This window comes from Populus nigra, chromosome 19, assembly GCF_951802175.1.
Source record: "Populus nigra chromosome 19, ddPopNigr1.1, whole genome shotgun sequence".
NCBI lineage: Eukaryota > Viridiplantae > Streptophyta > Magnoliopsida > Malpighiales > Salicaceae > Populus > Populus nigra.
This window is the reverse complement of record NC_084870.1, coordinates 5,977,694-5,990,691: the sequence shown is the minus strand read 5'-3', so window position 1 is coordinate 5,990,691 and position 12,998 is coordinate 5,977,694. Positions and strand designations below refer to the sequence as shown.

The window sequence follows — 12,998 nt, the reverse complement described above, 5'->3', positions numbered from 1 at the left end:
GACATCCATGTAAATCAAAAAAAAAAAGAAAGATGGAGAAGGTGGGGGTATTTTGGGAAGTATAAAAACCAACGACTCTATTTTGGAATTAAAGGTTGTTGGTGGGGAAGATTTGAGTTGTAAACTCAGTAAAAATCATGTTAACAATGCTATTTCATGATCTGTGATCAAAATAGAATAAATTATGGGTTTCACAGATTTTAAATTATATTTCAAATTTAACCAAAAAACATTAAATTATGATCTGCCTCAAAAGCAAGTCAACCACAAAAACAATCACACTTAACTATATACCTTTTGCATTAATGATAATATCTAGTTCCTTGTAACATGTTTATACTTCGTGGGGCTCACGTTGTTTTAATAGACTTGAAAATGTATGTATATTGGAAAGAATTTATGGCGACAGTCCTGTGAAAATGCATAAATTGATAAGGGACATGGCGTTCCAGACACTGAAAGAGAACTCTACAGTCATGGTGAAAGCAGGTGCGCAGAGGAGTTGACAGAGAATCTTAGAAGAGTTTCAATAATGGATAACCAAGCTGTGTAAGAGTCAGGTGCAGCAGCACCCACCAACTTAGTTACCTCTTTCCTCTGCAATGGAGCGTGTATCTTCTGCTTCAGGAGATATTTCAGACTTTCACTATCAGTCTTGATGAGGAATTGATCATGTTCCAAATAATATCTCCACCTTTCAACAACCATCGAAATAGCCATGAATTCCTTCTCATGAATCGATAATCCCATACGCCTCACAATTAATGCCTTACTGACAAATGCCATGGCTTAAAATAGCTCCCAGCCCTGTAAAACAAGGTCCGTTGAAAATCTTAAAGAAGTTTCTTAAGATCATGTTGTGATAAGTTCTTAAATAAGTTTCTTAAATCACCGGTAATTACCTATAGATATCTTATCGGTGTTTTATTTTGACCCTTAAAACTCTAAAAATACGTAAAAAGCAGATCAACACGAGCCAATAATTTTAAATATATACTCACTAACAAAGGGTTAGTGTAGTTCCTCTAAATAGACTCCCTGGTTCAATCCGCTAATGGAGACGATCAATCTCGTGATTTTTGTCACTCGGAACATTCTCGGGAGTCTTTTAGGTCAAATCTCATAAGAAGCCTTGCACTCTTGTATCTCACTCCTCTACGATCATGCAACGGAACTGCTCGAATACCAGTTCTCAACTCTGATATAGGCAAATATGTTTGGCCAGCGAAGTCATGACTTCCATATTTATCATCGTCATTGACTTCGATCCTAAGCACTGACAATTCAGGAGCAGCCACTTCGAACTTAAATTCCTCGTTCCATTCCGGTAGCCAGCTGTTTTTAACCACCTTTGTTCTACTGGTTTCACTAGCATGGACCCCAACAATTCCAACCTGTGAATCCAGTAACTGGTTATCAGAAGTAACATTTTTTCCATGGTCATGTTCCAAAAGAGGGAGATCTATTCTGCCAATGAGTAATGCAAGTGATGTGCGTTAAGACGATCATAAGAAATTCGGGAAAACTGCTGGCATGTCAAAGATCACAAACAAGTACAGAACTCTAAAGGTGAAACATTTTCAAAACTCGTGACTTGAAACTCCTACAGGCACATTTAATAATTATCACACATATTTACTTTGATCTTACTTTTACCAAGAAGTCAGGTGGAGAATATTGATCAAAATGTGTGTGGCGAAAATCCAAATGCCACCCTTCCCCAGAGTAGATTTTCACCTGATAATTAGAAGTGAGTCCGATCCAGATGCTTCAGTATTAAGGAGATGAGAAGTGGAATTTAAAACATTTATTGTTACTATTTAAGTCCACACACCTTCAATATTTTATAAACTGTTGAGGGCACACCAGGATCAAAATCATCATTTTCCCTCAATAAAAAATCAGGTTTTTTCACATAACCACAGCCACCATTGGCTCTAAACATTCCTTGCATAATCCGAAGGTGGTTCCCATAGCCCTGTCAAGGAAATAAAGAGGAAAGGGTCAAGAAAACACACAAGGCCATAACACAGAGAGTGGACATCTGTCCCAACAGTCAATTGAAATGGAGCTCAAACAATTCAAAATTCTCTTCCTGTTGAAATTGATCAGTGAAACCTGAAAATGGAATGTTAGCAGAAGAAAGCAAGCATAATTATTCCATTATAACTGGAGCTTCCAGGAATACAAACACCCAATTTAGATTTAAGACAGAGTTTGATGATAGTGTAGTCTCATACACTGTTGTTGTTTTTTTGTTTTTCAAATAACGTTGTGGCCAGAGAATCACTGTTCTTTTATTGGAAGAAGTTTCCTAGACTTGAATCATAGTGGCACGACTCTCCAGCATATAATACACTACCGAAAATTTTAAAGCATGCTGCATGTTATAGAGATGCTATATCTTAAAGCAAAATGACCACAGATTTCTAAGAATTCTTAAAAATTTACTCAGAATACTCCAGAATTGTCGTCATTGATCACTAAAAAAACTTGCATTTTAGATATGGGACCTGATTTACCTCGACAATAATAGGCTGTTTTTTTTTTTTTGAATAGACTAGTATTCCTAATCCCTTTTGATGAAGAAAATGCTCAGAGCCAACACAGTAACAAGAAAGTCATAAACTATACGTATTTCTTTATGAGACCTGCTTTTATTTGTTGCATCGGCTGTACTGTTGGAACAGTTTTTCTACCTAAAGAACTTTTGAAATGAAGTTATATAAGGCTTTTCTTTTCAAGTATTCATTTGAGAGTGTCTTGTTCGGTCTTATGTCCTCTAGAGAGTGATCAATGACAGGAATAATGGAACAGAAAGCTACAATTCCATCCTCGCTTCTTTTGAAGTGAGGTGTACTCTAATATAGAATCAGAAGATATGCATGAGAAAATTAGAAATAGAATTCAAAGTCGGAGATATCCCTAGAGTACAAAGTATCAGTACTCATTCTATCAACCTAAGAAGCTAGGAGACAAACCTGCATATTAAATGCAACCATTTGAGCTCCATGTTTCCATCCGACGAAAGGATCGTAATTAGATGAATCCAAGCGTGTACCTTTGGGGTATACCCGCAACAAATTGTTCTTGGTGAAACTAGTGGAAGAAATCATTAGACTTGCTAATTAGAACTGACAATTAAGATGGCAAGCAAGGTAAGCAATACCGGTGGTTATAATCAGTAGGAGCACTAGAACAAATTTAGAAAAAGCATGCCCTGCCTCCGTAAGGAGCAGAAGATCAAGGTGTTAAGACTCCCAGCACTGCAATGCTGTCCCCGAATTAACAACGTGGGTTTTTTTTATATCAATGAAGCACAGAATCCTTGTCGATGAACAAAGCTAGTTTTTTTTTTTAGGGGCGGAAGAGAAGGATAAACTTATTCTGAATACATGATCTTATTTACCTGACAATGTCTTTTCCATATGTTCTTGTAGCCTTTTCAAGTTCTTGCTCACTCAAGCTCAGACGTTTTACTTCTTTCTCATCTATTCTGAGCCATTCTTCTAATCCACCTTCTGGCTTCCCTGAAGGAATGGCAATTAAATCCCTGTATTTAGGTATTGTCATCTCCTCATCTTCTCCTTGAAGCTGTTCTCCCTCATCAATCTGATCCTGCTTAGCGAAACACATGGATGAGCAACTAAAAAGGTTAATTCTTGAAGAATGCAACTTCTCATCACCCCCTTGTTCCTCTGATGATTTTTTTGATTCGTGCGGAGTGTTGCTGTCTTGAGTTTCAAGATACTCTCTTGGCGGTTTAGTTGAAATCAAAATCTTCTTCTTCAATGACTCTGGTGATAATTTCTCTAATTCATCTGTCTCGGGACGGTACAGCATGCCTCCGAATGTTTTAGTGACCATCTATTGCATACCAATTTTGGTTACACAAGAGGTACACTCGAAACCATGCCAGCAATAAAAGAACATAAAATCCCATGATATAAGTTCACTCTCACCTCAGCAACCTTATATTGAAGATTGGCAGTCAGGTGATCTTCAAACGTTATCACAACAGGATATTCGGATACCTGAAAGGCAAATTCCTTAATTGCACGCAAACATCTGAGGAGTTTCACTGATGTTGTCAGGGTCCTGCATATATAAAAGAAATCTTATCAATTCATAATTTTGACAATAATAGTTAATACCGAAACCTAAATATAGCTTCAGAAGTAAAAGAAACAAAAGGGTTTTGCGTATCTTTGTTTACTAGAGCCGATGCAATTAAGCATGAATCATTTTCACATTCTTATTTTCAATGAAAATCACATATTTATATTACGAAACAAAACAAACCTCGAGCATAAATTAGGTAGACACAGTAACACAATATGAGATCTAGAGATAAAAGTGAAAATTAATTCCATACCCTCCATGGCGAACCACCACATTGTTGTTCCTGGCTGGCCATAGATCTAATTCAATTACTCTTACACCATTTTGCAAAGCTTTTTTGATAGGTCTAACACCGCTCTTACTGCTTAATTGATTCCCAGACAGGTAAGAGTTGTGGCCTGTGTACATGAAATAATGAGCTAGTGGAGCAGTCATGTCCTGGTGCACCTGAATTCAGAAACATTGATATCACACACAATTACCATTATAGGAGGCACACACGAAACAGAGAGGGGGGGGGGGGGGGGTTTGGAAAAGTTATATATCAATATTGGCTATGACACGGAAGATTTAAATAATCAAGATGTTAAAGATGGATGCATGAAAGATGTTTGGTGTTACTCTGGAAGAGCAGGAGGAGAGGAGTATTACACATGGAGAAAGAGGAGTATTCAGGTCGCCAAGAAGATATCGATAGAAGGCTTCTAGATGAAGACCCTTTCTGGGGAAGATGTTGAGATGCTTGAGACTATTAAAGATCGCCTCAGCGTCTTCTTCCTTGGCATTGTTTTGTCCTTGAACCTTTGATAGAAATTTAAGTAGATCATCCTTTGACATGGTGCCATTCTGTGAGTAGTCCTGGAAAAGTTTTTTGACATCATCAGGGGGTTCAAGCACCCTGTGCATGAAAGTTCTTATGCAAAAGATGCAGACCCTGAAAGGTTGCTCCATTTGTTGAAGAAAAAGAGATGAGATCCTTGAGTTGATGTTGTTTATGCTTCCATGTATATTGATTCTGCTTTATTTGGAATTGAGAAAGAGTAGAATATCTTCAAATGGCTGTACATCACAAGAGTGTTGGTAGAGCAAACTGAGCATCTAGGACGCGCAAATTGTAAGAAAGCTACAATTTTCACAACCCGTCCTCTTCATTTGTTGTTTCAGAACAAACAATAGTGGTCAGAAGAAAGTAGTTGTAGTAATTCTACGAATCTTACTACTGAATTAAAGGAAAGAATATCTTGTCGCTGCTATTAACCTTGAACCACAAACAGATAAAAAGAATGAAGTGGGGCAAGGAAATGCATCCGTCCCTCGAGTTATAAAATTCTTGGCATTTAAGCTGCAGAGTTCACTGGAGAATACAGAGGTCATGATCACACTCTGTTTAGACACCCCATTCGTACGTTATAATATTCCCATCAGAGAAGGGAATAGCATATGCAACTCTGCAAGAAAATAAACCAAGTTATTGAGTTCTCTGCTTTTAGATTGATTTGCTGCTATCCTTTTGGTTTCATTTTAGGTTTACAATCACGTTATTGTATTTTAAATGATCTGTAATATCACGAATGACACTGCTTTTATAACGGTTTTGCATTTTCATCTGGGCAAATTTACTTCCATCTGCTTTTGCTCCTCGCCATATTGAATTTGAGATTTTATAGTGCTAAAAAGTAGAAAGCAATGAAGTTCCAACTCAAATCACTTTAGGAGATCAGATGCAGAAAATTATTAAGCGTAGATAGTGTTGATGTTAAAAATAAAATTTTAAAAATAAAAAGATATTATTTTAATATATTTTTTAATAAAAATTATTTTAAAATATTACTGCATTCTCAAATATTCTCTCAATTACATACATGTTTTTGGATGACATTGTATTTACTTCTTAAATTTTAAAAAATTATTTATTTTTTCATCTAATTTTTTTAAAATTCCATCAAAAATACTTTTGAATTAAAAAAAAAGAATAAAAAGTATGGTAGTCTCATTTTATCATAACTCTATCTCTCTTTCTCTACCATCAAATTCCAAAATCTCTCTTTTCTCTCCAACCATTTTATCATTTTATCATGATGATATCATGTATTTTTTTAAAAAAAAACAAAAATTAAAGCAATCTTTTTTTTCCACAGAATACTCAATTCTATTATTTTTTTAAAAAACACCAAATATACCACCAAATTATTAGAGTATTATCAATTTTGCATCCAAAATATTTTTATAATAATTTTATCACTAAACTATTTTAGTTTCTCAATTAAGAACTTCTGTTAAATTCGTTTATCATAAAACATTGAATCCTTAAAAAAAATTATATAAAAAATAGTACAATTTAAATAAGAATATGGATGAAAAGCCTTAAAAATGGATAAAAGTCCTTGATTAAGAATTTTTAAAAGTTTGAGGATAAAATTGAAACTAAAAAAATATATGATGGCAATATTGAAATACCTATATAGGATGATGTTTTTGAAGTTTTTCCTTTATTATGGTTTTTTTTCATAAATTTATATTTTTTGAAACCCTAATTCTAAAGCAATCATATATATATTCTAGGTATTTATTACCTTTTCAAGGGTTATTTGTTCATTTTAGGATATTTTTGACGAAAGACAACTCGATTATTAATGATCAGATGACGGATTTTTAATGGAAGTAAAATAAGAAATCACAAAAAAAAAAAAAAATAGAGGGTGAAAAGTTTAAGTTTGAACCTAGAATGCAAAATGTAATGGCTTCTAAAATAGAGGATGGCGGGGGTAATTAACTTTATTTATATTCTTCAATTTTTATTTCAAAATAACGTGAACTAGTGAAATGACATAATTAATAAATAATCATATTTTTACACGGGAGGTATTTTAAATAAAAACATAAATATTATAATTTTACGTTTATTTTTTATGTAATTATTATAACAATAAACATGGTATTTACTATAAATAGACTAAAAAATTATATGCTTAATTAGTATATATATGAAGAGTGATAATTAAATTCAAAAGAGAACAAAAATGAGATGATTGCTGATCCTCCCGTAATCATCATTACAAAGTACTATGATATTATTGAAAAACAAACTTAGATAACATAATGTCTATTTCTTATATATATAACTTCATATTTTACATTTTAATTAATTATATTAACATAGATTATTACGTTTATTTAATTTTTTATTTATCTTAATAAAAAATATTGGATAATATTTTAAATTTGGAAAGAATTAATATATTTCACACTTATCATATCCTAAATCTTAAAAAAAACATCAACCCAACAGGTACTCGAGGATGAAGGCCCAGAAAGATCAGAGCACAAATCATAAAACCATAGCCCACCAAATGTCGGCCTTTTTCTGAGCCAGGAAGGGCCCTGGAGACTCCACGTTTATCAGCCAATAGGGTTTAACTAAAATATCCAGCTAGCCACGCGGCACAATTCCATTGGACTATGCCACTCCCTTCCTGTATAAAAAGTAAATAAAAGATCCTCTCTGCAGCTTCTCACTGTCACTCGCAAAAAAACCCTGTAGTAGAGATGGCAAGATCGGGATCGTTGGCTGGTACTCTGCTGTGGACTTTAGTCCTTTTCGGAACTCTGACTCTCATCCAGGTAATCTAAGATCGGTTATGTTGATTCATAATTATCTAGGTCCGTCGGCTATAATGGTTCTATTAGATCGAGGCAAATATTAAGAGATTTTGTTCTGATTTTCTGTGTTTTAATCGTTGACCGGAAGATTGCATTGATTGGTGAAAATTGTGGTTATAAAGCTGAAAATCTGAGTAACCTTTTTCAGGCGAAGAAGTCGAAGGAAGGTTTGACGGAGATTACCCATAAAGTTTACTTTGATGTTGAGATTGATGGAAAACCAGCTGGTATGTTCTTTGTTTGGATTGTATTAAAAGAAAAGAAGCAATTGGGTATTTCGATGAAGAAGTTGCTAGATGCCTATGTGACCCATTTGCTCTGTTTATGCATGCTGTCGTGTTCTGGCTCTCAAACAGACTGTTTGACATCAGTGAGATAATTCTTGTGTGCTACATTCTGGATCTAAGGACAATATAGTTGGCAATAACTAACTTTTTCATTCATTTAGAGAACGGTTTGAAATTATTGGAGTTATTATAACTGTTGAACTCTGCAGTGGAAGCAATATGCTGTATAAATTTCTCTGTTTTGCATTGCTTTGTTCTCAAATATGGGTCACTAAAACATGAAATCTATTCTCAGGTCGCATTACCATCGGATTATTTGGCAAGACAGTTCCAAAGACCGTAGGTATAATCTTATACGTGGTGGTGTATTTGGTTCCTTGATTGTTGTTGATCTTGATTCAGAATGTTGTTAATTAGTTGATGCTTCCAATTTGCAGAAAATTTCCGGGCACTGTGCACTGGTAAGCTGCTAAACTAAGCATCATCATTTATCTACACGTTTCTATAGATGAATTATTTCCTATCTCCATTGTATCGTTTTTCTATTTCCAAAGTAGATGGACTTGCTTTTTACAGAACATATAACATTTCTGCCATTTTCATTTCTGAATGTCTGATCGTCTAATTGGTGATGAATATCTGGACTGCTGACCTCGGAAATTCTTGAAAGCCGTAGAGAGAACAATAAAAGTGGCTTTATGTGTTGGGCCTTTTTTAGAAGAAATAGAAGACAATTAGTTTTTTATTGTGGTTCGTTTTCATAAAATGACCCCCATGATCTTAGCCTATTGCAACAGAATTGTAAAAGGTAGGTTCATGCCCCACCATTATTCTTTATCGCAGGAGAAAAGGGTGTTGGAAAGAGTGGGAAACCTCTTCACTACAAGGGGAGTGCATTCCACAGGATTATTCCCAGCTTTATGATCCAGGGAGGTGATTTTACACTTGGTGATGGTAGAGGGGGAGAATCAATTTACGGGGAGAAGTTTGCGGATGAGAATTTCAAGTTGAAGCATACTGGACCTGGTAGGTGAAATGTTCGGTAGTTTTGATAAACAGCCTCTTGGTTGCGTGATAAACATGACCTTTTTTTGTACAGGAATTTTATCAATGGCAAACGCTGGTTCTGATACAAATGGCTCACAGTTTTTCATCACAACAGTGACAACTAGCTGGTAATGACATGTTTATGTTTTGAACATCTGGTGTGAGTTGCAGCTGCAATTCTCTGATCGAATACTGAATTGTCTGCACTACTGAATGATCAAACCATGTACAGGTTGGATGGCAGACATGTTGTGTTTGGTAAGGTCATATCTGGAATGGATGTGGTTTACAAGGTTGAAGCTGAAGGCAGGCAAAATGGCACACCCAAGAGCAAGGTTGTTGTCGCGGACAGTGGTGAACTCCCTCTATAAGTGTCCGCTACCCCCCCACCCCCAAACCAGCATGTCCGGTGATAATGGGTGTTCTTTTCACATTATGTAGAAGAAGACGGCATAAGGTGAGGTAAACTGTGCTCTGATATTTTAGAGATGTTTTAAGTGGCCTTTATGAAATGCTTTCACGTAAGAATACTGTACCAAATACATCTGAAATACTAGTGATGGATTGTTATTTGGCGCACGTTTATTTTGAGGCATCAAAGTGCCGAAGATGGTGGGTTAGTTAAATTTATAAAATTTTTAATCCAATCAGACACAGATTTATATGACTTCTATGTTAGCGGCGAGGATTTAAAGTGTTTATTTGTTTAGAAATACATTATGCATTAAAGTTTTTTATTTTTTTTTTGATATTATCATATCAAAACAATTTGAATACATAAAACAATTCATTTTAAGTAAAAAAAAATTATTTTTTTTTAAAATACAGCACTTAGTGCTGCTGTTTAACTGTAGATTTGCAAATTTTTGAAATTTATTTTGCTTTAAATTAATTATTTTTGTGTTTTTGTATATGTCAAAGTAAATTTTAAAATATATAAAAAAATATTATTTTAATTCATTTATATAAAAAAAAAACTACAAAGATTAAACAGCCCCTTTAATAATTTTAGAAAATGCTCCAAGAAGCTAAAATTCAATTGCAGCAGCATATCCCTTGTGCATGATTAAGTCCATAAATTATTAAGAAGTGGAGTTGTTAATTTTCATATATGAAATTATATCCATTCAGATGTTGTTAAAACTCTGGTTTTATTTTATTTATTTATTTATTATTATAATATGCAAATATTAGGGGATCGACATCTACAGTGTGATCAGCCATGCACGAGCCTATCAATAAAAAAATCAATAGCACACATGACATTACGTTGCCTTGACCAGTCAACTATTCCAGTATTTTTTTACAGACCGACTTTCTCTTCCTTCTCCCTAAGTAGAACCGTCCACTTGACCAAATTCATGCCATTAGTCCACATCCTAAAACGAGTTTACCTTACTCGAGCATCTAAAAACAAGAAGATAATGGATTGCTTAGCTACTGCTAAGAAGAGTATTTTAACTACTGATTGTGGTGTTACCAACAAAAAAGAGAGGCATCATATTACATTGATGGCAAAAATTGCTATTCTAAGGAACTAGAAGCACTGACATGGGCGAACACACGACATAGTTTAAAGGACGAGAGACCTTGGCTGTCTTACCAGTAATACATCTTACCTGATGTAGTTGCCTTTAGAGCTTTATCAGTTGAAAGAACCCATCCCAAATCTAGATGTCTCGAGGTAATTAGAAAGGAAAAGTTTGTTCTGCATCACCATCACCTCGGTATAGAACGACCATACCGTTTTCTTCATCACCGTCATAACCTCAGATGAACAAATAATATGACAATTAAACCTCCTTTCTTGATATACATATATATATATATATATATTAGAGAACTACGACCCTTTAACCTCAACTCTCGATACCTTCGATTAGCATTGAAAACGTCATCTCTAACTGCCTTTAGAACCAGTTGTTGATAACCTGTATTATGTCGACAGTTCACATTTCTTCTCTCTTGCTCCTCCATCCATCAACAAGAGAAAACACAACTGGTACATCTTCCCATTCCCAGTGATTCTACAGAAAATTTCATCTAGAATTTATTGTCATAGATGAACAATTTCCAGAGTTCCAAATACATAAATAATAAATAACGACTCACCATGGTGGTCGATAAAGGAAAAGACGCTCTTTGGAGTATTTATGGAGCTATCCTATGGCCAGAGAATTTGTTGGGGAAAGTACAGTTGTTAAGACCTCACACCCAAGGAAATAAGATGAAAGAATTGATTAAGTCAGTCTCACAAATCGAAGATTAAGGTTTTGGAAAAAGGGGTTTGCTGTTTTTCACATTCTTCTCGTGAAACATTATTTGATGGCCCAGTTCTATGATGTCCTAATTTTGGATGTCTTCGGGCCCCCCCTGCCTGTCTACTAACCCAGATAATATACAGTCACAACACATGGAACCGCGGATTAAATACCGCATTAATTCATTACTTTTTCCCTCTCTTTGCCACATCATAAATGAAGTACCGAAATCACAGACCTACCTTATTGCGATTTCCCTCCGTCAGCCTCTGTTAAGAGTTTTGCAAGCAAATATAGCGAAGGAGAAAGTAAGACAAAAAAATAAACAGAACATAAATACCTTATTACGTCTGCATACAATGCAATAAAACAGAGTCCCGCAGGCTTGAAATCATCATCCTTATAAAACATAACAACAAACACCGCATAAGCATCCATAACCATCATTATCACCGCCTGACCTCCATCTCCATCTCCACCACAACCAACCACCAGGACACTAAACAAGACAAACACGACAGACCTCAAAAGAGGTCATTATTAATTGACTGACTAAGCATGATTGATTAAGCAAAGATGATCGAGATTACTTTAACTGATTGATCCTTTGATTTGATTTGACTTGACTTCATTTCAAGACTCGTTGCTAGCGCTCTCCAACTTGCTTTCTCCTCCATTCTTAAGGCGACGCCGTTCCTCAACAATGTTGGAGACATTGAATGATAAATCGGAGTAAATCGACATTACCTTGGTCATATTTCCATTAATCTCGCGAATTAATGAAACGTTTTTAACGAGATTATCTGGAATCTTCGACTGGTGATTCGCGTTCACTTGTTTAATCAAGTCACTGTTGTGATCCAGTATGCTCTGCACCTGCTTGAAACTCTTGCTCAGGGTATCCCACGCCTCCGCGTCACACTCTTCTTCCTTCTTTGCTCCTCCTCTGTCGTTTTTTATTCGCTTTTTGTTTGGTTTTGGTGAAGCTGTAACGGTTGTGTTGTTCATGCTTGAATCTTCTTCTTCCTCCACCAGTGATGATGATTCAAGCTTTTTCAACGCTTCATATGTGAGTTTAGCTTCTCTCTCTCTCTCTCGATTTCGTCACTCGGGTGCTGTTTTATTCAGCAGAAATAACGAAAATTAAACCTTTTTTTTTTTTTTTTTTGATTATCGTGGGTGTCCGGGTCAGTTTGCGCGCACCTCGACTAATCCCACGGGCCCTGAAGTTAACGACCATGTAAGCCTCCAGTGGCCATCATATGAGCAGCCATAGGGTTTGAATCTGAGACCTAAGAGGGAGCAAACCTCTTAGTCCCAAGCTCTTACCATTAGCCACCACCTAGATGGTTTAACGAAAATTAAACTTGATTTTATATCTTGTGGTGAGAGAGAAACGGGTCGGGTCGAAGGCTAACCGACTTGAAATGGCGATCTATGGTGTTGAACAATTTGACAACCCAGTCATGTTTTTGGAAACGATTGATTCTTGCCATTTGGTGAGTCTTGATTGGTCTGTCAAAGGACCATTGATAGCTGGTGGTGTAAAGTGGATGATTATTTTTCAAAAACAGCAAAAAAGAGGTGCGCCTCTCTGTTTTCGCTCTAGTGCTGACCTGAT

The 12,998-nt window shown here is 35.6% G+C and overlaps 2 protein-coding genes across 6 annotated transcripts; one reads left to right on the top strand and one right to left on the bottom strand.

Moving 5' to 3' along the window:
• Positions 1-276: 276 nt before the first annotated feature.
• LOC133680394 (phosphoinositide phospholipase C 1-like) lies at positions 277-5,118 on the bottom strand. 5 transcript variants are annotated; one of them, XR_009836302.1, is made up of 9 exons: positions 4,774-5,118; positions 4,376-4,569; positions 3,963-4,098; positions 3,410-3,867; positions 2,982-3,099; positions 1,835-1,978; positions 1,651-1,737; positions 903-1,394; positions 277-807 (listed from the first exon to the last, which is right to left on the bottom strand). XR_009836302.1 is itself a non-coding variant. In XM_062103314.1 (8 exons), exons 1-8 carry the CDS (start codon positions 5,071-5,073, stop codon positions 1,083-1,085), a joined length of 1,749 nt encoding a protein of 582 aa, XP_061959298.1. In that variant the 5' UTR covers positions 5,074-5,118; the 3' UTR covers positions 899-1,082. The 5 variants fall into 5 exon arrangements, 1 of the variants encoding a protein (XP_061959298.1); XR_009836301.1 differs by having other exon boundaries at positions 1,002-1,394; XR_009836303.1 differs by having other exon boundaries at positions 1,006-1,394.
• Positions 5,119-7,587: 2,469 nt separating this feature from the next.
• On the top strand, positions 7,588-9,783 carry LOC133680395 (peptidyl-prolyl cis-trans isomerase CYP20-1). Its single transcript, XM_062103315.1, has 7 exons — positions 7,588-7,743; positions 7,931-8,009; positions 8,365-8,412; positions 8,507-8,530; positions 8,913-9,095; positions 9,169-9,244; positions 9,349-9,783. Exons 1-7 carry the CDS (start codon positions 7,669-7,671, stop codon positions 9,485-9,487), a joined length of 624 nt encoding a protein of 207 aa, XP_061959299.1. The 5' UTR covers positions 7,588-7,668; the 3' UTR covers positions 9,488-9,783.
• The last annotated feature ends 3,215 nt before the right edge of the window (positions 9,784-12,998 follow it).